This window comes from Cuculus canorus, chromosome 8, assembly GCF_017976375.1.
Source record: "Cuculus canorus isolate bCucCan1 chromosome 8, bCucCan1.pri, whole genome shotgun sequence".
Lineage (NCBI taxonomy): Eukaryota > Metazoa > Chordata > Aves > Cuculiformes > Cuculidae > Cuculus > Cuculus canorus.
Window position 1 is genome coordinate 5,097,097 of NC_071408.1, and position 24,315 is coordinate 5,121,411.

At 52.3% G+C, this 24,315-nt stretch overlaps 1 protein-coding gene across 2 annotated transcripts; it reads right to left on the minus strand.

Moving 5' to 3' along the window:
- Nucleotides 1-319: 319 nt before the first annotated feature.
- On the minus strand, nucleotides 320-15,147 carry STX6 (syntaxin 6). 2 transcript variants are annotated; one of them, XM_054073681.1, is made up of 8 exons: nucleotides 14,999-15,147; nucleotides 11,985-12,154; nucleotides 11,298-11,392; nucleotides 9,599-9,661; nucleotides 7,285-7,407; nucleotides 5,851-5,957; nucleotides 4,163-4,261; nucleotides 320-2,222 (listed from the first exon to the last, which is right to left on the minus strand). In XM_054073681.1, exons 1-8 carry the CDS (start codon nucleotides 15,118-15,120, stop codon nucleotides 2,066-2,068), a joined length of 936 nt encoding a protein of 311 aa, XP_053929656.1. In that variant the 5' UTR covers nucleotides 15,121-15,147; the 3' UTR covers nucleotides 320-2,065. The 2 variants fall into 2 exon arrangements, with proteins under 2 accessions (XP_053929656.1, XP_053929657.1); XM_054073682.1 differs by having other exon boundaries at nucleotides 2,082-2,606; nucleotides 4,167-4,261; nucleotides 14,999-15,146.
- Nucleotides 15,148-24,315: the final 9,168 nt, after the last annotated feature.

Below are 24,315 nucleotides of genomic sequence, written 5' to 3' on the forward strand. Positions count from 1 at the left end.
GTGCAGGCCGGTGAGTGGAGCAGGCGCCTGCACTGGAGGGACCATAGATCCCTCCCGCCGGCTGCTCTTCCTGCCCTTTGCACGGTGGTGCCCCCACATCTGGGCAGCAGCTGCTCGCGGTACAGAGGGGACCCCAGAAACTGCGGTTGTTGTTTACGCCTTAAAAGCCAGGAGGGGTGATGTTCGGCAGATGCCGGTGGGAGCTTTTCCTGCTGTGCGGCGCCAGCAGATCTCCCTGCTTGTCCCTGAGCAAGGGTCACTGCAGGAACAACCGGTGATGTCTGCTGCACCGCGCCGGGCAGCAGCAACGCATTTATTTAGTGTTAAACAGAGGGGCACCACCAATAGCAGAAAAAGCAAATGTACACAGGAAAAGGACCAAAGACAGTTTGGTGGCTTGCAGTGATGCCAGCAGCTCGGCCACCCTCTGACAGTATGCCGGACTCACGAGGGAGTCATTCCCGGAGGATGCACAACCATACTGAAAGCAGCGCAGGGACTGGAGTTGTGCAAATACTGGCTAACTGTGAGCTCTGCTCCCTCGTCAGACTCGCGCTCCCAGGAACCTGCTCTTGGAGAGGTATTTAAGCCCAAGGAGCCGCACAGAGACTGTGACGGCCAGCCCTGGAAAGGAGACACGGTGTACTTCTTGCAGCATAACCAAAAGAGAAGAGGTGCTCTGCAAGGATGAAGAGCAACTGCTGAATAATGAGCACGGCCTGGCACAGAGGGCACATGTGCGTTAACGAGAACACCCGCCCAGGCCTGGCAGGGCAGCTCGGTCTCAGCCCCGGTCTGGCGCCCAGCTGCGGAAGGCACAGTGCCACCGGCTGTCGGCACCTGGCGCCTGTTGGGGGGACAGCAGATCACACAGCCGCTTTGAAGGCAACCACAAACGCGGTGGGGAGGAGTGTTCTGTCCGGGCTATGCATCCCGGAGATAGAGCTGTCTGGTGGTGAGCTTCCTGCTCGGGAAAGACAATTTTCAGGGGCGATTAGCAATTTCAGCAGAAGTCTTAGCGTCAGCACCAATTAACTTCCTCCCCAAGCCCCAGCTGACAGCCAGATGGGGAGGTGTAAGCAAGCCTGTCCTGAGTCTTTTGGTATTTGCAGCTTATAAATGGGAACAGGCTTTAGCAAGAAATCGTTTTTGCTCTCCTGAAGAGTCACCCCATATTCCTGCAACTGGTGTTTGAAGCACGGACCCCTGGTCCACTTCTCTCCTGAGCAATGTCACCAGGGTGAGCTTTCTTCACCACATCTGGGGATCGAGCCCCTGGCTAACACCTAGTTTACTGTACAAGGGGGACAACTAGGCTATCCAGGACTGCCGAGACAGCTCGACTGACAAACAACTCCAAAGTAACAAAAAGACTGGGAAGTAATACCGAAATGAGACTAGCTTTCAAACTCTTGCTTTTGGCTGCTTACAACGGAGGCATCCAAAAAAATAGAGGCTGGGAAAAATTAAGACATCCTATTTACAAGTTCATATGCACTGAAAACACATAATTGAGCCCCATTTCTTTGACAATGAGGGTTGTGCACCCGCAGAGAGAACGTGGCTCAAACGGTCATCAAAAAATCTTTAAAGTTTTTTTTTTTTTCCTTAAAAAAAATAAGTTATTTTAGACCTGACAAATCACTTGCCAAAGGGAAGCAGCTGTTAAACAGAAGCAGTTATACAAGGGCAAAGAAAGCATCAGTCAATGAGCTTTAGAGGCTTGTACAACGAAGGAGGCAATTTTAGAAGCTTTAAGAAACTCACTCTCCGGCTAACGGTTGTTTGCCAGCTTTCAGCGTGCACCAACAGCCCAAGTTTAAAGCTCTGGGGTCTCTAATCCCACCAGGCCGTCGATGGCAGGATGCTGCACTCTCCGGCTCACTGGCAGGCAAGCTTTCTGCTGCAGGGCACTGGCTGTGAATGCTCTGCTGCAGACTCACTGTGGTCAGTGGCACAGAGCTGCCCGAGGGAGGGAGAGAGGCAGCGTGGGGCAGGGGTGTTCGGCCAGGGCTCTCCTCCCTCGCCGTGGGGGTGCAGAGTTTCACCGCCCCAGCTCCTCCCATTAATGCCTTTGGCCAGCAAGCACCCGTGGGCTGGCGAGGTGGTTTGTAATGCTCAGTGAAATCATTAATTCCTCCCTGCCGTCCCGTCCTCCCCAAGGCTCGCTGCTCTGCGTCCACATCCGACCACAGGCGGTTTGGGACCGCTGCAACCGGCTCCTACCTGCGTGGGGTGGAAGCACAGGGGTCAAGTCCCCCTCCAGCTGCCAAGGTCCAGACCTGGAGTCCAGGTCTGGAGGGCACCACACCGGGGGAGGAGGCAACTCCAGTCCTCTAACCCCTCTCCCCAGGGCCAGGTGAGACATCGGTGGAATCGAGCCATGGTCCTCAGAGGAAAGCAGTGAGAGCTGGGTGCGGGTTTTCTTATCGGAGATCTCTGTGGGCGGACGGAAATGCTCAGAGGTTAATTTCCCCGTGCTACGGGGACGAAGGGGCGGGGAAGGGGCATCCGAGGAAGTTCAGTCCGTCACAGGACAAAAAGCAGGATGAGCACCACTACCAAGATGATGAAGAGGACGATAATTGCACACCACTGCCGTCGATCTGGAAGAAAAAGTATGTATCAGCGTTCCTGCTTTAACAAAGAAGGAAAATAGGGGGAGAGCTTTCCTTTGCTGTACTGCTAGGAGCCCAATTTGAGCTTAAAGAAGGCAGAAAAAGCCAAAGCAGCAGCTCCTTTGGCAACACGCCCCACTGCAGCTCATGGGGTGACAGCGTTACTCCTCCAGGATATACCTGATTTTGAGGACAACTGTGGGAATTTTGAGGCTTCTCCCCAACCGAGTTCAAACGGATTTGATAAGCCAGTTCAAAAGCAATTGGGAGGAACAAGCAGGGAGCTGCTGCGTGTGGCTGCTCATTCACGGAATAACCTGTTTGCTAGAGGAATAAGAAGGTATTTGGTGAAAGCTGCCTGAACGAGCTCTGCCAGGAAGAGCAGCGGCAGCTCCTCTTAGAAGAGTGCTGGGAATGAGCTTTCCCCTGGACATCCTTCCACCTCGCTGGCCCTGTGTATGCTCCACAGAAGCACAACGCTGCATCACCTCCGAGAGCTGCCATCTCTCTGTGGCTACATCTGCAATGGCAGAAAGCAAACCCCTGTGAGGCGATGGTGCACCCGACTCTGAGCACGGCAGCTATCCCAGGAAAAGCCCCAGCATGGGTGATAGCAGAAATGCTCTTTGAAAACCATCAGAAGCTCTCTGCAATAACAGAAGCATTTTTCCCAGAGGAAAGCAGAGATATGCAGGGTTTGCCAGTGGTTACACTGCTACTGGAGACTCAAAGTGCACTGTCAACACTCCAAACAGTCTCTTTAGGGCTGTATTTCCACAACTCCATGAATGCCCCCGCCAGCCTAATCCTGCAGAGCAGGAACATTTCTCCTCTCAACTTGTTGCTGGTACCCATGGTTAGGGTAATGGAGAAGGCGACCACTGGGGAGAGGCAAGCGGTGGCGGGGGACTTCCCGGCAGGCACGCAGGGCTTCCTGTTTGCTCTGCCCGTGGCGCCCTGCCAGCCCACCAGCTTCGCACACAGCCTTATAAGGACTTTTCTCATGGGCTCAGCCTCCCCCTTCGTGCAGAAATCGCCTCTTTCCTCCGCCAGCTGAGAGATATATCTGACTGACAACACCCCTGCGTCCCGCAGGCGCCAGCAGCTCCAGGACAGGTGGGAATTGGGAAGGGGCTTGCCAAATTGAGCATTCACTGCCCGGGAAGCCACTCGCGGTGGTGAGTGTTTTATGGCACCTTGAAAGTTTTTGCTCAGCAGGCAGCCCAGGAAACTGCAGCAGAGCAGGAGGCTGCAGAGCTTCCCCTCCCACCATCCAGAGGGGGATTTTCCCACTGTGGCACTAGCAGCACAAATAGAAAAGTATCTGTAAATAAAACAAAGGCAGAGGATATGCTGCAGAGCAGTGTCTGGGCAGGAGCAGCTGCAGGGCTTGGAAGACTTCCCCCCTTTTTTAAGCACAGAGAGCTGCTGCCTGCCCTCTGCTCGGGTGTGGGCTGGCTGTAGGTGGGAGCACATAGCATCCCAGTCCTAAGATCCAAGGGCTTGTCTCTCCCTTTGCAGGGCTGGATCCCACCTTCCAGGACCTACCGCTTGTCATGTGAGACACTTTGGCCAGCTTCTTCATGACGTTATCCAGCCGTGAATGAGTGCTATCTAACTCGTGGGAGAAGTCATCCAGCATCCTAGGGAGAGAGAAGCACGGCACTCATCAGCAAATAGCACAGCCTGATCACACGCACTGATCAAAGCAGTGATGGGATCAATGTATCACACCTTGGTGGAGAAACACAACTTGGCCCGGTCCCCTGAAAGCACTCATGGCAGGGAAACATCCTGCTGAAGTAGCAGCTTTGCTTTGGTGGAAGGTGGGAAGCCATTTGGGACTCCTGTTGGACTGGTCCCCTCTGCGTGGGGGGAGCTCTACATACCCCTGCAAGGTGAGGAGTTTTTTTTTTTTCCCTCCTTTTAAAAGGAAAGTCTCATTTATAATCTGTGATTAGCAGAGAATGATTAGATAGATCAAGGTGTCAGCTTGGACTTCATCTTCTTGTTCAGGGCTTACAGCTGAAGCTAAAATCTCGTTCCAGTCATGTATCAAGTGGGAATTGGACTTGCAATTGCTTTTAAGGTGCTTTTTAAGCTCTGCATGGAAGTTACCCTTCTACTTCCTCCACACAGCAACTGTAAAGGATCTAATAGCATTCCCAAAGCTGTGTTCTGCCAGTGCCAAGAACTCATCTGAGGAGAAATGAGCAGCTCCAGAATTAAGATACCTATCCAATCATCTCTTCCCAGCAGGAATTTAAAGTTAAATATGTTTAAAAGAACATTTTCCTTCATTTGGAGTTCTAGGGCACTTGTTAACCTTCCTTCAATGGGGAAAGAGTTATCAAAAACTCATCGCAGGAGGTATCTGCTATGCCTAGCAAGCATTGATGGGTTATGTGATCATCTGGAACCAGACACATAACATTAGTGTGTTTCCATGAGAGCAGAGGACTCTCTTGAAGCAAGACTGCAAGACTTCATACAGGAGGTAGGTTTAAAGTTCCTCCTCTCCATCAAAGGAGACATCACAAGGGATATAGCCCTCCAGTCTCCTATCAGCCAGGGGTTTTAGGCATGAACTCTTCAAGACTCTCCAGGAAACAGTAGCTGTTAGTCTATATAACTGGAAACTTTATGCACTGGTTTGCAAAGGACGCTGAATTGGGAAAGAAATCTAACTTATGTGTAAACGGTAGATGCAAATGACTTTGTGAGCTACCCTTTAACCCCTTGCGTGGGTGAAGGTTATTTTTAGCTTTTAACTATGAATAGCAGCTCTGTGCCGCATGCTTCAGAGTGGAAGGGCAGAGCCGACAGCTCCTGGGTCAAGCAGCTATCGAGGGCCAGCACAAAACTCTGTGGAGTAGGAAGTGCCCAGTCTCTCCATCACGCAGCACCTCCCCTCATCCATTCGGCACTGCTGGCTGCCTGAAGCCAAGGAGGTAACTGTGTGCCGGAGAAGGAGTGCATAAAAAGGAGAGAGAAGGAAAGGTAACCTGGCAGCTAAGCCTGCCCTCGGTGCAGGGTTTCAAATGAATGAGACTGCGGTTGGATCCTTGGAAATGCTCTCCACTGCCTAAAAGCAAAGGCCAGCTAGGAAGACACTGGCTGAGGGACTAGAAAATCCAAGGCTCTAACAGGGGCAGAGATAAGTGTGTGAGGACCCCATGCTGTGCTGCTGGCAGCCCCATGCTGAGTTTTTGGTGCCTTGTCTCACACTTACACCGCTTGCTCCTCCAGCTCGCCGCCAATGCGCTGGGACATGTTCTTCAGCACCCCAATGCTGCCAGAGACCAGCTCCAACTGCTCATCTTGCTGCTCCACAATCAACTGGGGCCAAAGAGAAGGGAAACCAGAAATTCATTACAGGTCTGCCACCTCCAGCAGCTGGGTCGGAGCCAGCTGAGCTGGTGGACAGATAGTCGCTGCTCAGCCTACATCAGCTGCAGAGCCTGGGCACAGACCAGGATTGAGGACAGCGTTCCTAAGAAATACTGGAGAAGTGATTGCTGCAGGAAGGCCTGCCCAGCATGGCATCCCTGCAGCACAGCAGGCTGCGGTCTCCTGATCTCCCTGTAAATCCAGCCTCAGCTCAGCCATGTCCCTCCCTTCCCTGCTGCATCCACCGCTAAAATGATTCTTGAAAACCACAGGGCCTGGTCACTGAAACCTCCGTGAGCCCCTCTGCCCGCAGCAGGCATGGCAGCAGGCACCAGGGAGCCATGATGATGCTGTGCCTGGGAAACACAACCTGGAACATGCTCCAGCTAATGAAGCGTTAATGTGAGTAAAAGCCTGTTGATGCTTCAACAGCTAAAAATAGCAAGCCTGGCTCAGAATGTGCTAAAGGAATAGGTCTGTTGATGTTTTAAGTCATTTTCAGGGCACAGTCACGCTAAGGATTAGATTTACCCTAGTTACCTACTTCTGAATCTATTTATCTTCCTAGAGTCACTAGGTAAAACCCATCTGAAAGCCGGGGCAGCATCACAGGTCAGGAGCTCAAGTAGAGTTTGCCACCTCCAAGAAGCTGCCTGTTTAAAGGCCTGCGTCTGGGTGGGCTGCTGCAGGCAGGTTTGCATGCTGCTTGTGCGGTTCTCCACACAAATTCCCTGGCGATGGGGAAGCACCTTGCCAGGGTTCTCGCAAAGCCCTCGCACGCACAGGCTTTCTCACAAATCTCATGTTGACAAAGGCAGGAAAAGGAAGCAGGCACGTGCTCCTGCTCCCAGCCTGTTCTGATGAAGACACACAAAAACAACAGCAAACATCAGCTCATTTTTTTAGCCAAGGGGAAGTTGCACAAGAGAAACAGGCACTCTTATCGACTGCAGTGCTTCTACTCTTCCAAGGAATTCAGCAATCCTTGCTGTACTAAAACTTAGCGTTCTACATCTTCCAGATCATGTTGTTTGCCTTCTGGACAGAGCAGAAGCAAACCTCAAGCATTAAGATCTCTACTCTACGATGCATCCAAAGCTGTGCTGTAGGGGAAATGCATGCACAGGTATACACGGCAAAGAGGAAAGCTGTCAGGCTCCTGGACCCACACCAGCCAAGGATTGGACTTTTTTGGCTCTTGCAGCCTGTACCTTGTCCCCTTGGTTCCCATCTGGCAAACAAAGCTACTCAGTCCGTGCAGTGCCATCTGCCCTACCTGTTGTTGAGCTTGCTGCTCCTCGATGAAGTGTGAATTTGCTAATTGCAGCTCCCGGTCCAGACGGCTGTATTTGTCAGCTCCAGAGCTCCAACTCTGACTTCCGCTTTCTCCCAGGAGCGCCTAAACAGATGCAGAGAACCCTTAACAACATCCTTGTGTCTGCTCATAGCCCATCTACAGGGTACAGTGGGAAGGCAGACGAGGTAATGCTCATGTACACATGGACACAACATCCTTTTCCTCCCGTTTTATTGCTACCCAGCCAGAGTGCTGTCATCAACTAAACCAATGCAAGGCCAAAACACCAGCCTGGAAGCCTCTGTAGCCCGACACTGCCGATATGCCTCTCCAGCAACAGGAGTATGACTGACAGTCAGTGTAGGCAGAGCACAAAGGACTAGCAAAGGTCTGCTATGACAGGTAAGCTAGAAAGTATCCCAATATATTGTGTTAACAGATGTATAGCTCAAACTGAACACTGTGCTGCTAGTAACAGGGGCTTAAGAGGGGCTGGATAAAAGTACTTAATGAGGGAGCTGACAGTAAAATACTGCTATATATAACCACAGCAGTCTTGTAGGCTCATGTTCTTTGATTCAGGCTACCTATTCCTCTGGCATACAAGATTAACCTTGCTACCTGGTCTACAACCCAACCAGAGAGGCTTGCGCAAAGCCAGCAGAGACGTGGCTTTCCTGCTGACTAACTCTGGTCCCTGGAATGGGTATGACAAGAGCAACAGATACTAGAGGATGAATGTGGCCTGCAGGTGAGGAGCTGCACCTTGCAGCACTGAAAATGGGATGGGGAGCTCTGCCCACCAGCGTGAAGGTGAGGCTGACTCGTAGAAAACTGCCCTGCAGCTTCTGGTCGTGGGCAGGAGAGGACATCTGAGTATTTGTGAAGAACAGCAAAACAATGATGAGGCTGCTCCAGCAAGCTAAATAGAAGATGATCTCTATGGTTCATCTGCCTTATGAGGTTCAGAGACGGGTGAGGAAAGCTGATGGACTGACTGTGCAGAAAGTTAGCAGGACATCTTGCTTTGTCTGCCCTGCGACACTGAGTAGCTCTTGGTTCTGTCCAGTTCATATCAAGTACAGCTACTGCTTATTTTAACATGTTGCATCAGTCTCGCTGCAGTTTCAACAGAAAGCCTGTTTGCCGGCCTCAGGCTGCGAAGGTCAGAGTCACTACCAGTGACAGAGGCACGCTGAAAAGCTGCTACAGCCCAGCACAAGCTTCGAGGTCTGGAGGGAAGGTGAGGGGCTGGGGAAGGGAGAGGAAGATGACAAGGGGAAGTCAGCTTTCCTGACCAGATGTAGCCGTGAGAGCTGGACCACATGGTATCCTGCAGCCAACAGGAACTTCACACAAAGGCAAGCAGTGAAATGCAGAGACAGCTACAGACTTGTTTGAGCAAGGGTACAAGGGACTTCACTTCTTCAAGTGTTTGCCAAGCACATTAATTAACCCTATAACAAGCTCAGGAATCAGCTCTGGGCTTCCCAGCAGCTTGTTGCAGTTTATAATTTTTGCCCCATGTGCCAAGATTGATGCAGTCAGATAAATTCCTTGTACGAACTGCACACCAGCTTTTACTGAGGCAGCTCTGCAAGTCAGCTCTGAGATCTCCTTACAGTCGCCCCATCTGCCAGGAGGGAGCACAAGCTGCATCTATTTCTATTCCTTAGATTACAAGTGCGACAACCTGAGACTCTTTGAGCTTCTTCCATCTTCTTACATGGCTAACTATTACGAGAGGCAGCTGTGTGAAAGGATATTGCAGCATCTTGGCTCCTAAACACAGCAGAGTGCAGGATTACATTCACTGACATGGATTCTCAGTCTGTTTCCCCTGAGGAGGAGGGAGATTCCCTTTTCCGCAGGATGATGCAACACTGACAGTTGTACACAACCAGAGCTGAAGACAGAGACAGATGGTGAGTGCTGACTTACTGCTTTGAGAGAAAGGCTTGGAAGAGGGTGGTAGCAATGTGCCCGAGACAACCAGCTCTCTCAGGTCAGCAAAACAGACACAGTTCAAACACCCAGCTTCACTGCGGCGCACAAGCCCCTTCCCAGAACAAAGGATTTTAAGGGAACGAGCTATCGAGGGGATATACATTGCAATTACAACTTCTACGCTGTTTTGATCAACGCTATACATTCAATGTGGGGCCTCAGAGCAAGTGAAAATGCAAGTTTCACCTAACATATACCTTAAGACAACAGCTGCTAGAGCTGAAAAATCCTCTTCTCAAAGTACCAGACACTGCATTCACCTAACTTGCCCACTTCTGGTTCTCACCTGTCTGCTTCTCCTTTCAGCCAGCGCTTGCACAGAGGAGTTTGACATCTGATCCTTCATTTCCTGTTTGTTTAACAAAAGAAGTAGTATGTGAGCATTGGATTTGAGGCAACAGGCAGTTTCAGCATGCTACAGGGCTGTCAATAGCCAGCAAGGCTTCTTTAGGGGGACTGAGGGACAGGAAGCATGCTTTTAAAATGTACAGTATTGAAGAGCCTGAAAGGATGTTGTAGAAAACTTCACCACAGTTCATTGTTTTACTAACACGAGAATCAACAGCTACGGGAAACTTTGGAAATATTCTTTATTTCCTGCTCATTTTGCTCCACTACAGAAAGAAAAAACTTTCATTTGTTTAATAACAAGCCAATGTTCCCTCTGACAGATGTAAGGAAGAGCCGTTTGGTTTTATACTGCACAGGATGAGACAGATTTCCCATCCAGCGGCGTCCTATCCAACTATGCCTACATTTTCTCTTTTATCAATTAAGTTTTGCTGTTGAGTTCCTATGGGAGAATGCTACCCACAGAAGGCTCCTCATCACAAGGTAAAGCAGTCTAGTTTTTATAAGGTAGATTAGCAAGTAGTCAATGCAATCTAGCAGGGGTTGATCCACCAGCACAGCTCTGATGTCAGCAGAATGTTTAGAAGTGTTTTACCGTTTTACCGTTCAGAGACGTGGAATACGTCACTTAAGAACACCAGATCCCACAATGCCACTAATGAATTTAATTTAACAGTAAGAGACGCTGCTCCAAAACCCATTAGCCAGCAGTTTTCAGCCAGGAAAAGAGGACCAGAGAGCGGGCTTGCCTGATCCTGCCCGCTTGGGAGTGGACTACACTGAGAGCAAGGTAGTGAACACACACCTGCTACCTGGGGCCAGTGTGGTTTTGGGATCCGTTCCCAGGCAGCAAGCCTTCGGAATTCCATCCAGACCACAGGACTGCAGGTAGGGTAACAAGCTTGCTGCCAGCCACAGCAATGCATTTTGTGAAGCAGGAGTATCAGAGTCATGAGGGGCAGCAGAAACCAAGCTACTCTCGATGTAGCTATTAATAGGGAGAAAACTTCCTAACTAGCAGCTTGCTACCAGGCACTGAAGTTCTGGGGAAGATGTTTCTTCTCTATATATTACCACCAACTTGTTAAAATCCTCCTTTTGCTTCTGAAGTGTGAGTTTAAACTAAAAAATCTCTTCCGAGTTAAAAATAAATCTAGTTGTTGTTTGGGTAGTTTTGTAGAGGTAGGAAGTTCAAGTCACCGCATCAATACTGCTGGGCTTTAACCATCTGCTGGTGTTCAAAGTGGACTCAAAGTGTTTTTAAATACTAGAGCTGCAAAAGCACAGGACAGTCACGATTTCCTTCAACTGTGAAGGGAGGTTCCAGCCACCCCTGCATCGCAGCAGGGTCTTTACTCTTCCTTCCCAGTTCTGAGAGGTTCACAGGTTCGCTGTTGTAAGCGAGGTGTGAAACCCCAAGGGGCAGCAGCAGCAAAGGGCGGTTCGTCATGGGCACCTGCACTCCCACAGCCCCAAACTTGTCTGGGCAGCCCCAGGAGGGAAGAGGAGGAAGCTCCGGAGAGCAGGTAGCAGGTTTATTCTCCGCTCCCCACTTCCACATGGAAATGGCCACAAGTTTTCCTTTTTTTCTGAACCACTGAATCACCCGCCTTGCCTTCCTCCACGTTCCTTACCCTGACCACCTGCCGCGTGCTCGTGATGAAGGCTTTCCTGATACCCAGCTCCGTCGCATCGAGGTTGAATTTCCGTGGGTTTGCCTCAACGATGCGTAGGCAGTGAGTCAAGGAATCTCTGTTAGCAGTTCTGAGTAGACACACAGACACACAAACCTCGAGTGTGCCGCTGCGGGCAACTACCAAGTGACCACTGCGCTGTGCCTTTTCCCAAAATTTGATTAGGAAAGTGTGAAACACTGGAGGAAAAAACAGGCATGGCAGGAATGTACTGTGCAGTACACAAACCAGTGTGAGTCTTCTCTCTCCTATTTTTTGGTTCTCTGATGCTATGCAATGCTTTCAGGAGCATTCAAACACAAGGGAAAAGGAATAATTCTGGAAGCCAGCCTAGAGTACGACTGACTACACAGAAATCCAAATTCATACAACACAATAGGCTTTCCAGAACAAAGCATCTTAGAATATACCTTATCAAAAGGAAAACAAAAAGGGGAAAGGAAAACCCTTTTACTGAAAGCATTTGCCTTAATTTCTCACTTGCAGTTTGAGCAAAGCTGGTGTAAATGCAAAATTCAATCCCAAATAGCCCCGATTTCTGCAAAAAGTAACTACTGCCCAGCACTGGCGCTTGGCTACTTAGTTCAACTTGGGACCTGCACACCCAAAGGACCACAGAAAGGATATTAATTGTTTCATCCAAGTCTTCCAGGTCCCACTCAATGCTCCGCAGGTTATTCCTGAGCTCATTAGTGGTCCAGTCGATTTCTTCTCTTGTAGCGATGGAGGGATCTTGCAAGAGCTCTGTCCACCTCTGGAAGAGCCCTTGGGCGGTGTTCACGGCTTTCTGCACCTCCCTGCAGCAGGGGTGAATAAAGAGAAGCAAAGGGACTACCATCACTGGCTCTACAGCACTCATGGTGGGATGGCCACGTGTCCAGCTGTGCAGGGAAGCACAGCTTTCTCTCACCTGTCTTTCCTTCAAACAAATTTTAGTTTATTTTGTAAAATAAGGATTTGCCATTCCTGCTGGACAATCCCGACTCTTGCTGCAGCACAAAGTGCTGAGCAGCAACAAGTTACAGGACGGCTGTTACTGAAGGGACCTGTGTGTTCATGGGAGGTTTCTATCAGGTGTCACACAGGCAAGCCAGGACAGAGTGTCTCAACAAGGCAGCTCTTTGGCATTTAATCTTTTGCATTCCTCTCAACAGCTTTCCTCTGAGGACTCTTGACTACCTATGTAAGGTACCCCAAGGGCACAGAGAATTACAGGAACCGTCCTCACAATACAGCCAGGCAGACTGTTGAATGCAGCACTGTTTGTTTTAATTCAGCACTTAAAAAATACACAGTTCCACCACACTGGCTTAGGGAACAGAAGTCTTTTCTGCTGCTCTAAGCTTTTTGGAGACACGTGCATTCACAGCCTAGGAAGGCAGGCTTTGCTGACAGCACTGAAAGCTGCTTTGATGGCTTGGAGCAAGCAGGTCTGTAAGTTTGGGTCACAGTTTGTTGGTGTGGTTACTTATCTTTACAAACTCTGTAGTCCTGAGCTGTGAATCAATCCTCCATGCTCCAGGGGAGCCAGGATGAGGGACGGAGAGGAGACCAGACTTTGCTGGTGGAAAGGGGCTACCACGAGCCCAAGAGCTTGCACACAGCATCCACATAAGATGCAGGAGCTTGTTTCCAGTGAAGAAAAGCTGTTTATCGGCAGACAAAGCCCAGGACAGATTAACTGGGCCTGCATCCAGAAGGGGTGCCAGGACTGCTGCTCTCTTTGTTACAACTCAGCCTGAAGTATGCAACTTTGATGTCTAAGGTACAGTCTCTCAGCACCCTGAGGCACGTCCCTCCTTGGTCCTGTTCCCTCTCTTGTGCTAGCACTAACGCCCTTGTAGCCCCACAGCAAGCCAGAACCAAATCAAGAAGCTCATCCAAGTTGAAACGGATCAATGTATTTAGGCAGATCAATTTTCTGTCCCAGGTGACTGTTCAAAGCTGTCTAAGGTGCAGTTTCTCAGTACCCTGATGCACAGAATCGTAGAATCACTAGGTTTGAAAAGACCTTTGAGATCATCAAGTCCATCTGTACCTGTCCGCTACTAAACCATATCCCTAAGCACTTCATCCACCCATCTTTTAAATACTGGCGGGGATGGGGACTCCATCACCTCCTTGGGCAGCCTCTGCCAGTGCCTGAGAACCCTTTCAGTAAAGGAATTTTTCCTGATGTCCAATCTGAACCTCCCATGGCACAACTTGAGGCCATTCCCTCTCGTCCTATCACCCATCACTTGGGAGAAGACACCAACACCCACCTCTCTACAATCTCCTTTCAGGCAGTTGTAGACAGTGATAAGGTCTGCATGTTCCTCCTCGTCTTGCACACCCACGACTCTGAGTCTCCCACATTGAGTGCCCTGAAGTCAGCAGCCCACACTGAGGATCTGGCAAGCTTCATTCCCTCCGCTGTTTGCTAGCAGAAGTTTGGGGGGATGTACCCACAGGCAGGAATTTGAAGCAGAACTGGATGTCCTCCAACAGGAGGAGTTACAAACACCAGGAATGCAAACTAAATGTAACGCTGGTGGCTCCACCACCAGCTCTTTCCACCCCAACCTGTTGGGTAATAATTAACGCTGGGAGCGGGAAGCTCTCCGGAAAGCATGACAGGACTCCCCACCCACAGCACCTGGTATTTTTTCCCCTTAGCACCAGTAGGGCCTGGCAGAGCGATTTGCTCTCCCTGGATGTACCAACCCCCTACCCACACCTCTCCTGCTCACGGGGCTTCTCCCAGTGCTTCCCTTAGTGCCCTTGTGCCGCTTCCCTGCGACACAGGGCAGGTGAGCGGCCTGTGGCAGAAGCTGGGTGGTTTGTAGAGATTACGGTGCTTCTCACTGTATTAATTAGAATCATACAATAGTTTGGGTTGGAAAGGGCCTTAAAGCCAGTTTCAGCCCCCCTGTCATGGGCAGGGACACCTTCCACTGGATGAGCGGCCTCAAGCCTCGTCCAACTTGGCCTTGAACTCCTCCAGGGATGGGGCAGCCAAAGCTTCCCTGAGCAACCTGGGCCAGGGCCTCTCCGCTCTCAAGAAGAATTTCTTCCCAACATCTAATCTAAATCTTCCCCCCTCCAATTTAAAGCCATTCCCCTTCATTCTATCACTACACACCATTGTAAAAAGCCCCTCCCCAGCTGTCCTGGAGCCCCTTTCAGTGCTGGAAGCTGCTCTAAGGTCTCCCCGCAGCCTTCTCTCCTCCGGGCTGAACAACCCCAACTCTCTCAGCCTGTCCTCACAGCAGAACTGCTCCAGCCCACGGACCACCATTGTGGCCTCCTCTGGACCCGTTCCAACAGCTCCACATTCTCCTGATGCTGGGGATTCCAGCACCGGACACAGGAACCCAGGTGGGGTCTCAGGAGAGCGGCTCAGAGGGACAGAAGGATTACAATGCCCGTCCCCTTCCGCCTCGGTCGGAGCTTTTGTCCGGGCCCAGGCCGCAGCCTGTCCCCAGCGTGGTCCCCGCTCCCCACACGGAGCCCCGGGGCCGCTCCCCCCCGCCCCGGGCCTCCCTGCTGCGGGCCGGCAGCGCCCAGCCCCTCCCGGCTTGTGGCCGCCCCCAGCGCCCTCCCCGGCTCCCCTCCCCAGGCCTGCGGCGCGGGGCTCGTCCCTGGGGGCGGGCGCTCACCCCTTCACCACGAAGAAGGGGTCCTCCATCGACATGGCGCTGCCGCCGCCACCGCCGCCGCCCGACACGCCCCCAGAGGCCCCACCACAGACCACGCCCCCGACCGCTAGGCCGCGCCCCATCCAGTGAGACGTCGGTTCACGCCCACCACGCAGACCACGCCCCCCACGGCCGCACCGCCCACCGTCAGGCCACGCCCCCTGTGGCGAAGTTATCCACTCAGGCCCTGCCCCTCAATTAGACCACGCCTCCTGAAGGCCATTTAGTCGTCAGAGCACGCCCCTTGGCAGCTAGGCCACGCCCCTACCCAGCCGCACGGCCCGCCGCCAGGCCATGCCCCTTCAATGCAGACGGTCGCCTATCGGATCGCGCCCCTCAGTCAGGCCACGCCCCTGCCCATCAGGCCCCACCCCCTGCCCGTTAGGCCACGCCCCAACCAGACGCGCTGCCCACCTCCAGGCCACGCCCCCTCCGCTAAAATGTTAACTGTTCAGGCCACGCCCCGTCCGCTAAGATGTTATGCAGTCAGGCCACGCCCCTCAGGCCACGCCCCATGTACTCCACACCTCCCTCTAGGCCTCGCCCCCTCTGCTAGGACACGTCCCGTCAGGCCACGCCCACAGCCAAGCTACAGTATCCACCTCCAGGCCGCGTTCCAGCAAGGCCCCGCCCTCTTCGCCAGACCACGCCCCTCACCGCCGAGCTTCATTACTAGACCGCGCCCCTTTGTCCCAAAGCCCCGCCCCTTCCGTCAAACCCCGCCCTTTCTTCCCGCCTGGGGTGGTCCGCGTCGCGGGTGTCCGTGGGAGCTGCGAGGCTGCGGGGTGCGCTGCTGTAACGGGGACCGTCCCGGCTCCTCCCGAGGGCTTTTCCTGCCCCGGGCAGCCCGGACTGCTCGGCACCGATGGGCGCGTCCCGTCCCGGCTGCCGGGTGTCCGGCAGGAGTGGCTCGGCTGGGCTGCGTTCCCACCCGGCTGGGGAGGAAGAAGGGGAGAGCGACAGGCAGTCTGCTCTGCTGCCGCTACCCTTCCTGCCCCGGGAACCAGCAGGCACCGCTTCCTTCCTCCTCTCCCTTCCGCGGGGCGACAGCATTCCTTGGGCTCTTGGCTTTTGTCCATGTCAGGGTGAGGACACCCATTCCCTCGCTGCCCCTTCTCGTGGGGTGAGAACAGCCCTTTGGCTCTTGGCTTTTGTCCGTGCCAGGGTGCGGACCCTTTATTCTCTCCTTTCCCCCTCTTGTGGGGTGAGAATAGCCCTTTGGTTCTTGGCTTTTTTCTATGCCAGGATGAGGACACCCATTCACATTCCCTCATTCCCCTTCTCGTGGGGCGAGAACAACCCTTTGGCTCTTGGCTTTTGTCCATGCTAGGGTGAGGACACCTGCCCCCTCCCCGCCCCCCAGCCATTCCTTCATTCCCCGTTCTCGTGAGGCAAGAACAGCCCTTTGGCTCCTGCCAGGGTGAGGACCCTCTATTCTCTCCTTTCCTCCTCTTGTGGGATGAGAATAGCCCTTTGGTTCTTGGCTTTTGTGCATGCCTGGATGAGGACAACCCTCATCCCCCCCCCCCATTCACTCATTCCCCCCTCTCATGGGGCGAGAACAGCCCTTTGGCTCTTAGCTTTTGTCCATGCCAGAGTGAGGACCCCCTGTTTCCTCATTCTCCCCTCTTTGTCCATGCCAGAGTGAGAACCCCCTGTTTCCTCATTCCCCCCTCTTTGTCCATGCCAGAGTGAGGACCCCCTGTTTCCTCATTCCCCCCTCTCATGGGATGAGAACAGCCCTTCAGCTCTTAGCTTTTGTCCATGCCAGAGTGAGGATCCCCTGTTCCCTCATTTCCCCCTCTCATGGGGCGAGAACAGCCCTTCGGCTCTTAGCTTTTGTCCATGCCAGAGTGAGGATCCCCTGTTCCCTCATTCCCCCCTCTCATGGGGTGAGAACAGCCTTTTGGCTTTTGTCCGTGCCAGGGTGAAGAACCTCTGCTCCGTCACTCCCCCCTCTCTTAAATCTTTCCTTGCCACTCAGCTGTGAGCACAGATGGCCCTGGGCTTAGCCAAGCTGGCAGGAGGGGAAGGGTTCCCATGTACATAGAGATGAACTGCCGCTGCGCAGTCCTCTGCGTGAGGGATGTCCTTGTCTTAATCCAATGGTCGATTTTGCAGAGGGTTGGCCAAGAGAGTGCTTTCCAGCCCCGCATCCCTAGCAAAGGCAGTGCTGGTTCAGCGAGGGAGCAGGCACAAACCCCGTTTGGCAGAGATGCCTCCTCAGCAGGTGAACTGGATACCTGGCTTTTGCAATCGCAGCAGCTTTACTCATGAGTGTGGGGTGGGAAGGCTGTGGCACATGTAGAACCGGTTTCTGCAGTTTGCGGGATGAGAAAGCTGCCTCCTACTCTGGCCAGTCCCACGCCTGGGAAGCTGCAGCTTGCCAGGTGTGGTGCAACAGGCGGCTTGGGTTCACTGGCCCTTCCTTGCTTCACCTTGGATGGCTTCTTTCCCACACCAGCAGGTTTTGGAGGATCCCTGCCAAATGGACTTGTTCTGAGCGCAGGAGGTTCCCTCTGGGAAAAAGCAGAGTGCTGAGGAGGCACCGGGCCACTTATATGTGTCCCTGTCCCCCAAAGACCTTGGAGTCCCCAAAACTCCATGATCCTCCCATAATTTCCACCTCTGCTTTATGGTCTTCAGAGCTCCTGCCTTTGGCATTGCTGCCATTCCACATAGAATCATGGAATTCCCAGGCTGGAAAAAGACCTCTTAGATCATAAGCACTAGGATAGGAGTATAACCACTCCTATCTGCCACTAAACCATGTCCCTGAGCACCTCATCTACCCATCTTTCAAACCCCTCCAGGGATGGTGACTCCACCCCCTCCCTGGGCAGCCTCTGCCAGTGCCCCATGACCCTTTCTGTGAATTTTTTTTTCCTGATGTCCAATCTGACCCTCCCCTGGTCAAATGGGCTCTGAGGTGACAGGTTGTGCTGTGATGTGTGGGACACAATAACTCACCTCAGCAAGGACGCCTCTCTGAAGCAGCTCAGACAATGCCATGGCCTTGTTGCTCTGGTTTGGAGGGATTTGGTTGTAGTAGTTAGGGTGCTTAAAGAAGTGGTTTGTTCTGAGAGCGCACCGGGGGTTAGATTTGTTCAAACGCTGGTGAAAGTCTTGCAGGAATGATTTGCAGTGCTCTCCTTTCAGCTTGATGAGGCTGCAAGGTTCGCCTCACCTTGAATGGTTGGACTCCATGATCTAAGAGGCCTTTTCCAACCTAATGATCCTATGATTCTATGACCTTCTCCAAGCACCCCCTGAAAACTTCACCATGCTCAGAATGAAAAAGGAACGAGCTCCTATAGCCTCTGTGAGTTACTGGCTAAGAGTTTCAGAAATACTTCCATAAATTATGTGCGTGCTTTATTCACTTAATTGAAAATACTTTTTTTAAATGCATTTGCGAAGAAGTGTAAAGCTTCGCAGAGCTGTTGGGGGCTGAAAATAAGGCGGCGCTAGTGAAATGTAAGGCAGTCACAAACTTTCTAAGAATAAAGACGACAGCTTTTTCTTTGATGCTGGAAATTAATTTACATGAGGTAGTAAATGATGTAGATTTTCACATGAAAGCCTCTCCAACCGCACTGCTATGTGTTATTTAGAATGAGGGCATTTTTGCCGTTTCTTGTGGGAAGCTCTGATTTTTTGGTTTGGAAGCAGAGGGGAGTGTTTCGGTAGCTTTTCGGTGTGCTTGGCTAACCAATTCCTCCCTGGGAAAGGAGTTCTCGGTGCATGGTGCACAGCTGCAGGACTGGTCAGGAAAGATCTGATTAAACACTTCTGCACCAAAAAGCGCCAGCTTGTCAAAATCCCAACCATCTGTAGGAAAGAACTGGGATCATGGAAACTTTTATCAGGAAAATTTTTACGGTGTGTGTATACACAGGGATGTGTGTGTGTCTGTGTATGTGTGATCCCATACACATTGGTAGCATTGTGCAAAGAATATCCATTCCACACGGAGGAGATGGCTTTTGCTGTTGGGGATTGGTTTGAATTTGGGTTTTTAAAGTATAGGGGATTTTTATTTTTTTTCCCCCTGCAGAATAGGTTTTGCAGCTAAAGGAAGACGTGATAAAACAAATGGGTTCCAGATGCTTTGGTGTTTTTCCTACTTGTTTGCATTTTTAGTGAAAGTTGTTGGAGATTTCCAGTGGTGGTTGTAAGAGAAGACTTCAGGCAGTGACAGCTTGATACAAAACACTGGTCTGTAGCTAAATATTCAGTTGTGGTGGGCAGCAAGGGTTTCCCTCAAACCCTGAGGGTTTCCCTCAAATCCTACCCACTCATAACCCTTCTGCAATTGTAAATGAGTTTCGTGAACCTCGTTTTTACAAACACGTGGAGTCTTCACTGTAAAGCACAAAGGAGACAGACGAGGCTTCAGCTGTGCGATGGCATTGTGCCCTGATGGTGGCAGCTCTAAGGTGTCAAGAGGTCACTACTCCTTGCTTAGAAGAAGGCTTGGGTGCTGGGTGCTCCTGATCCCATGTGCTGGAGCTGATGGAGCGGGTTACCTTGGGCTTGCAGCTGTCTAGGAAGGAGTAAAGCCTGACTAAAGCTTTTCCCATGGTCATGGATCTCCTCCTGTTGCTGTCTCTTGTGAGCTCTCTGTTGTCCACGAAAGGTGTTTTCATGCCACAGCCATACCCTCAGTTGGGTTTGTAACAGTGCAAAGCCTGTGTGCAGCAGAGATGTCAAACCCTGGCTGGGCAACCAGACAGAAAGGGTAAAAATGCAATCGAGTATAGCATAAATGAGCCAAAGCAGGTGATAATTCACGGTAGGACATGAGATGACTGTTCAAAGTAAGGATTGTTTTGGAGAAAATTAGTTTTCCTCTTCATAGTGAATGAGCAATCGGTTGTTCTTTAATGAAGATGAGAATGGGAAATGAAATGGAGCAAAGGCGGCATCACTTTCTGCAGGGTGAGCCTCTGGAACTGCCTGCCACAGGATGCCAGGGATGCTGAGAGATTCCCTGGATCCAAAAAGAGATTAAATTACATGAAGTGCTAGACTGCCAGAGTTCTCATTACCTTATTAAATGGGTGAAATTAGAAGGAACTTTTCCCCGGCAGCCTTACCCCATAATCATTCCTCGTTATCCCTGTGTCCATGGATGACCTGGCCAGGGCTTTAGGCTCCGTCAAGCAGTCAGCCCCCCAAACCAGGTGAAGGAGAAGGTGGGCATGGTTCCCATGAGAGGGAAGGGGCACACAGATCAGAAGGAGCAGGAATGCCTGCTGCAGACGCAGCCATTTCATTTTGCAGGTTTCCTTGATGGTGGAAGGGAGGGATTTGACACAGAGAGGATCTGCTCTGCCCTTGCTGCTCCTGTTGGCAGTTACTGAGGACTCAAGGTTGCCTCCCGGCATGCCTTTGGACTTCTGATAAGCACAGTGTGTGGTGTCATTTGCTGGCAAGTCCCAAGGACTCTGTTTCTCCCGTTTTGTAAATATCCTCTCCTTGGAGAACAGCTCCATGGCTCTGGAGTATCATTGTGCGACATCCCTATCACACCGAAGCGGGAGTCAGTCGCACAGAGGACACATCTGCGCTCTGGGATGTGCACAGGGCTGCAGTCTTCATTTGCCCACTGGCTAAAAGGAAGGTGACATTGAGATACGGGAGAGAGAAGAAAAATAATTAGTCTGAGTCTCCTTTGGGCAGGAGATCTGCCCCGCGGTTTGCCGAACTGTGACTTCAGTTAGCTCTGTGCGGAGTTTGCACAATTAATTTGGGATATTTAACCCCGTGCTGGGCTGCAAGTGAACACCAGCGAAGCTGCCACCTTCTTTAGCAAAGAGTTTGTTGGGGAGCAAAATTCCTCCAGCAAAATGCCTGGGCTTTGCTGGGCAGCTGGAGGGTCACTGCTGGGCTGATTCCCAGAGCTGTCCTGCTTTTTTTCCCCTGGACACAAGGCACCTTCTGTCTGCGTAACGAGGGTAGTGAAAGCACACGGGCTGTGGGCCTCCACACTTCTTTGGAAATGGCACAGGACCCATTGCAGGCGTATCAGGGAGGCGAAAAAATACAGGAAGGTGAACTACAATGGAAGGGTTGTCTGATAGGAAACCCCGGACAAATAAATGCATTTTTTTTCCCCAGGAAATCCAAGCCACTTCCATAAAACACTGAAAGATACGGGGCCACATTTTTTCCAAGGGAAATGTCTGCCTGAAGAAGTTGATAGCTGGGAACGGGTCTTTTTCCCCCCTGCTTTTTGTTGGAGGAGTAGCAGGATTTCTTATGGGTAGGGGTCTGGGTCACGGATCTCCGGAGCTGGGGAGGGAAATCCCAGGCCAGTAGCTCAGAGTAAGAGAAAGGAAGCTTTAAATCATTTGTGTAGGGGGAAAGGGAGAATCCCAGGTCACTGGTGAAAAAAAAAGATGTGGGAGGAAGTCCTGCCTGCCTAGGGTATCTGCACTATCATCTCTGCCTACGGAAGAGGGGTTTTAACCCTGGAAAACCCCTTTGCTTTCTAGTAGGGCTGCGCTACAGGCTCAAACCCACTGCGGTTTGAAGGGTGGGTGTCTCGGTGCTCTCGGAAGCTGAAGGAGCTGTTTTCTATCCTTTCAGTTTAGGTTTGTATCGATTTGTTTGTATTTGCTTGCGCCTGCTGTGTTTGGTTTTCATTCGGCAGTGATTAGCGGTTAGCACTCTTCTTGACTGTGTTTTGGGATGTTTTCCAGCTCTTCTGACCTTATCTCCAAGTATGGATAAAGCAGAGCGGCTGGGAACCCTGGGGGATTAGTTGCTCTATCCCATTGCAGCTGCTCCAGGCTGCATCCCTGCAAATCACTGATTTTCTGAAGAAAATACTCCAAACGTGCCGCCTCCTCTTGAGCCCCTCACAATTCAGATGTGGCTTATCCCCATCTAGAAATGAACTCGGGCTGGGGCTGCAGATGAATCCATGTTTGGAAATGTTCCTCCTTGTCCTGTTTCGCTTCTGTCAGCAATCTCTGGGGATGTGCCTGGATCTCCCCTGGGCTTCGGCTGTCCTGAAGCTCTGTTTTTGCTGCAGGCAGCTGTAGGTGCAAAGGCTTCTGCACTGGTGAGGGAGATCTGGCTGTTTTGTTCTCATCGTCTTCCCAGGAAGGGTCTAACTCACAAATCCTGGTCCGAATCGGAGAGGGGAGGGGGGGATGACACCCTGCAGTGATGCTGGGACAGCCAAGAGAAGTGATGGATGACTTCAGCCTGTGCTTTCAAGAGACCTTAATTTCAGCATCCGTCCTACCCGGAGGCTTTTCCACCTTTTCCAGTGCAGCTAGCTTCCCCCTGGGGCCCAGGGTTGCACATTTGGTGACAGCGAGGGGCTGCTGGGGGGTGGGGATGTGGACAGGCGCCTCCGTCGAAACAGGATCTTGCTAACCACATCCTCAGCCCCACTGCTGCGGCCGGAGCCGTGCTGCGTGCCAGATGGCTGCATCGCTACGGCTCCCAGCCTCCCTGCTGCTGCGTGGGCTGCGGACGGGGGGGACAGGACACAGGAGGACCCCAGCCGGGGTTTTGCGGCCGTAGCTGGGGATGCAGGCAGCTGGCACGCAGCCCACGCCGCTCGCGGCCAAGATGCAATGGCACGAATCCTCAACGAGCTTCCTGGTGTCGAAGGCGGATTTGAACGCCTCCGAAAAAAAAAAAAACCCCGATGGTACGCACAGCCCTCTGCAATTATTATTTGTACCACAAGCTGCTTCCTGCCCTGAGCTGCTTTTATCTCATAATGTTTTCCTTTCCAGGTGGGGCCGCGGGCTCCCCGCTGCTCGGCCTCCGGGGCTGCCTCCTCTGCCGGTTTGCCGCTCGCGGGTGGAGAGGCCACCTTTGTCTGCCAGCCCGTCCGCCCTCCTCCTCCTGCCAGAGCTATTTCTGGAAACAGCAGCTGAGCCGGAGGATTGTTAATTGTTCATCAACCCCCTTCCAGCCTGGTTAGGTCACATGCGGAGATTAGAGCCTCCCGTCACACCCTTTCCACCGCCTCCTTCTCCTGTGACCCCCCCTGACCTACAGGGGTGGGGGGCAAGGACCGTTCTGTGGGCAGATCATAGAATCATAGAATCACCAGGTTGGAAAAGACGTCTTGGATCGAGTCCAACCATTCCTATCTGCCACTAAACCATGTCCCTGAGCACCTCATCTGCCCGTCTTTTAAACCCCTCCAGGGATGGTGACTCCATCCCCTCCCTGGGCAGCATCTGCCAGTGCCCGGTGACCCTTTCTGTGAACAATTTTTTCGTGCTATCCAGTCTGACCCTCCCCTGGCGCAGCTTGAGGCCATTCCCCCTTGTCCTGTCCCCTGTCACTTGGGAGAAGAGCCCAGCTCCCTCCCCTCTACAACCTCCTCTCAGGTAGTTGTAGAGAGTAATAAGGTCTCCCCTCAGCCTCCTCTTCTCCAGGCTAAACAACCCCAGCTCTCTCAGCCGCTCCTCGTGAGACTTGTTCTCCAGCCCCTTCACCAGCTTCGTTGCTCTTCTCTGGACAGCATCCAGAGCCTCAACATCCTTCTTGTAGATGGATGGACACGACATGCATCCGACTGTCTGGGAAGCTGGTTCCACCGAGGCGATGGCTCCCATGCCGTGCTGAGCCGTGGGTATCGCGGAGAGGCTGAGCTGTGGGTATCGTGGAGATGCCAAACTGTGGGTATCATGGGGATGCTCTGCTTGGAGGGGAAGCCGAGCAGGGTCGCCCAGCAGTGGGAACAAGCTCCGGGTGCAGGCAGGCGCCCAAGGCAGGCAGGCAGACAGACAACAAAGCCACCCCAGGGCTGACCTCAGAAGCTGCCATGTGACTCTGCCTCAAACTTACTAAAGCATGACATCAGCCTGGGAGGGAAAGGCAGGGCTGCCACCAAAATACTGCCTGGCTTAAACCGGCTGCCTGCACGCTGCCGGGACGGCTTCTGCTCGCACCGCTGCCCGCCCTCTCCTCCTGCCTCCCTCTTGCCATCCGTGGGAAAGGCAATCCTGCTCCCATCCCTTTGCAGAGGGCATGGAGCAGGGCAGATGTCAAAGCAGGGCTTTGATGCCCAGGGAATGAAATGTGCCCATAGCTGTGCCGGACACCAGGCATGGTGTTAATGGTGAAATTGGTGGTAATGGGCAGTAGCTGCTTGGCAGCGTGTGCCTGTGCTCTTCCCTGCCAGCTCTCAAAGTCCCCTCTCTGAGCACTAATAAATAGGGAGGAGGGACCACTTGGTACCCATCCCCACCAGACCCATCCCTGGCCAGGGCAGGGGAGAGGCTGCTGGCCCGCCTGCT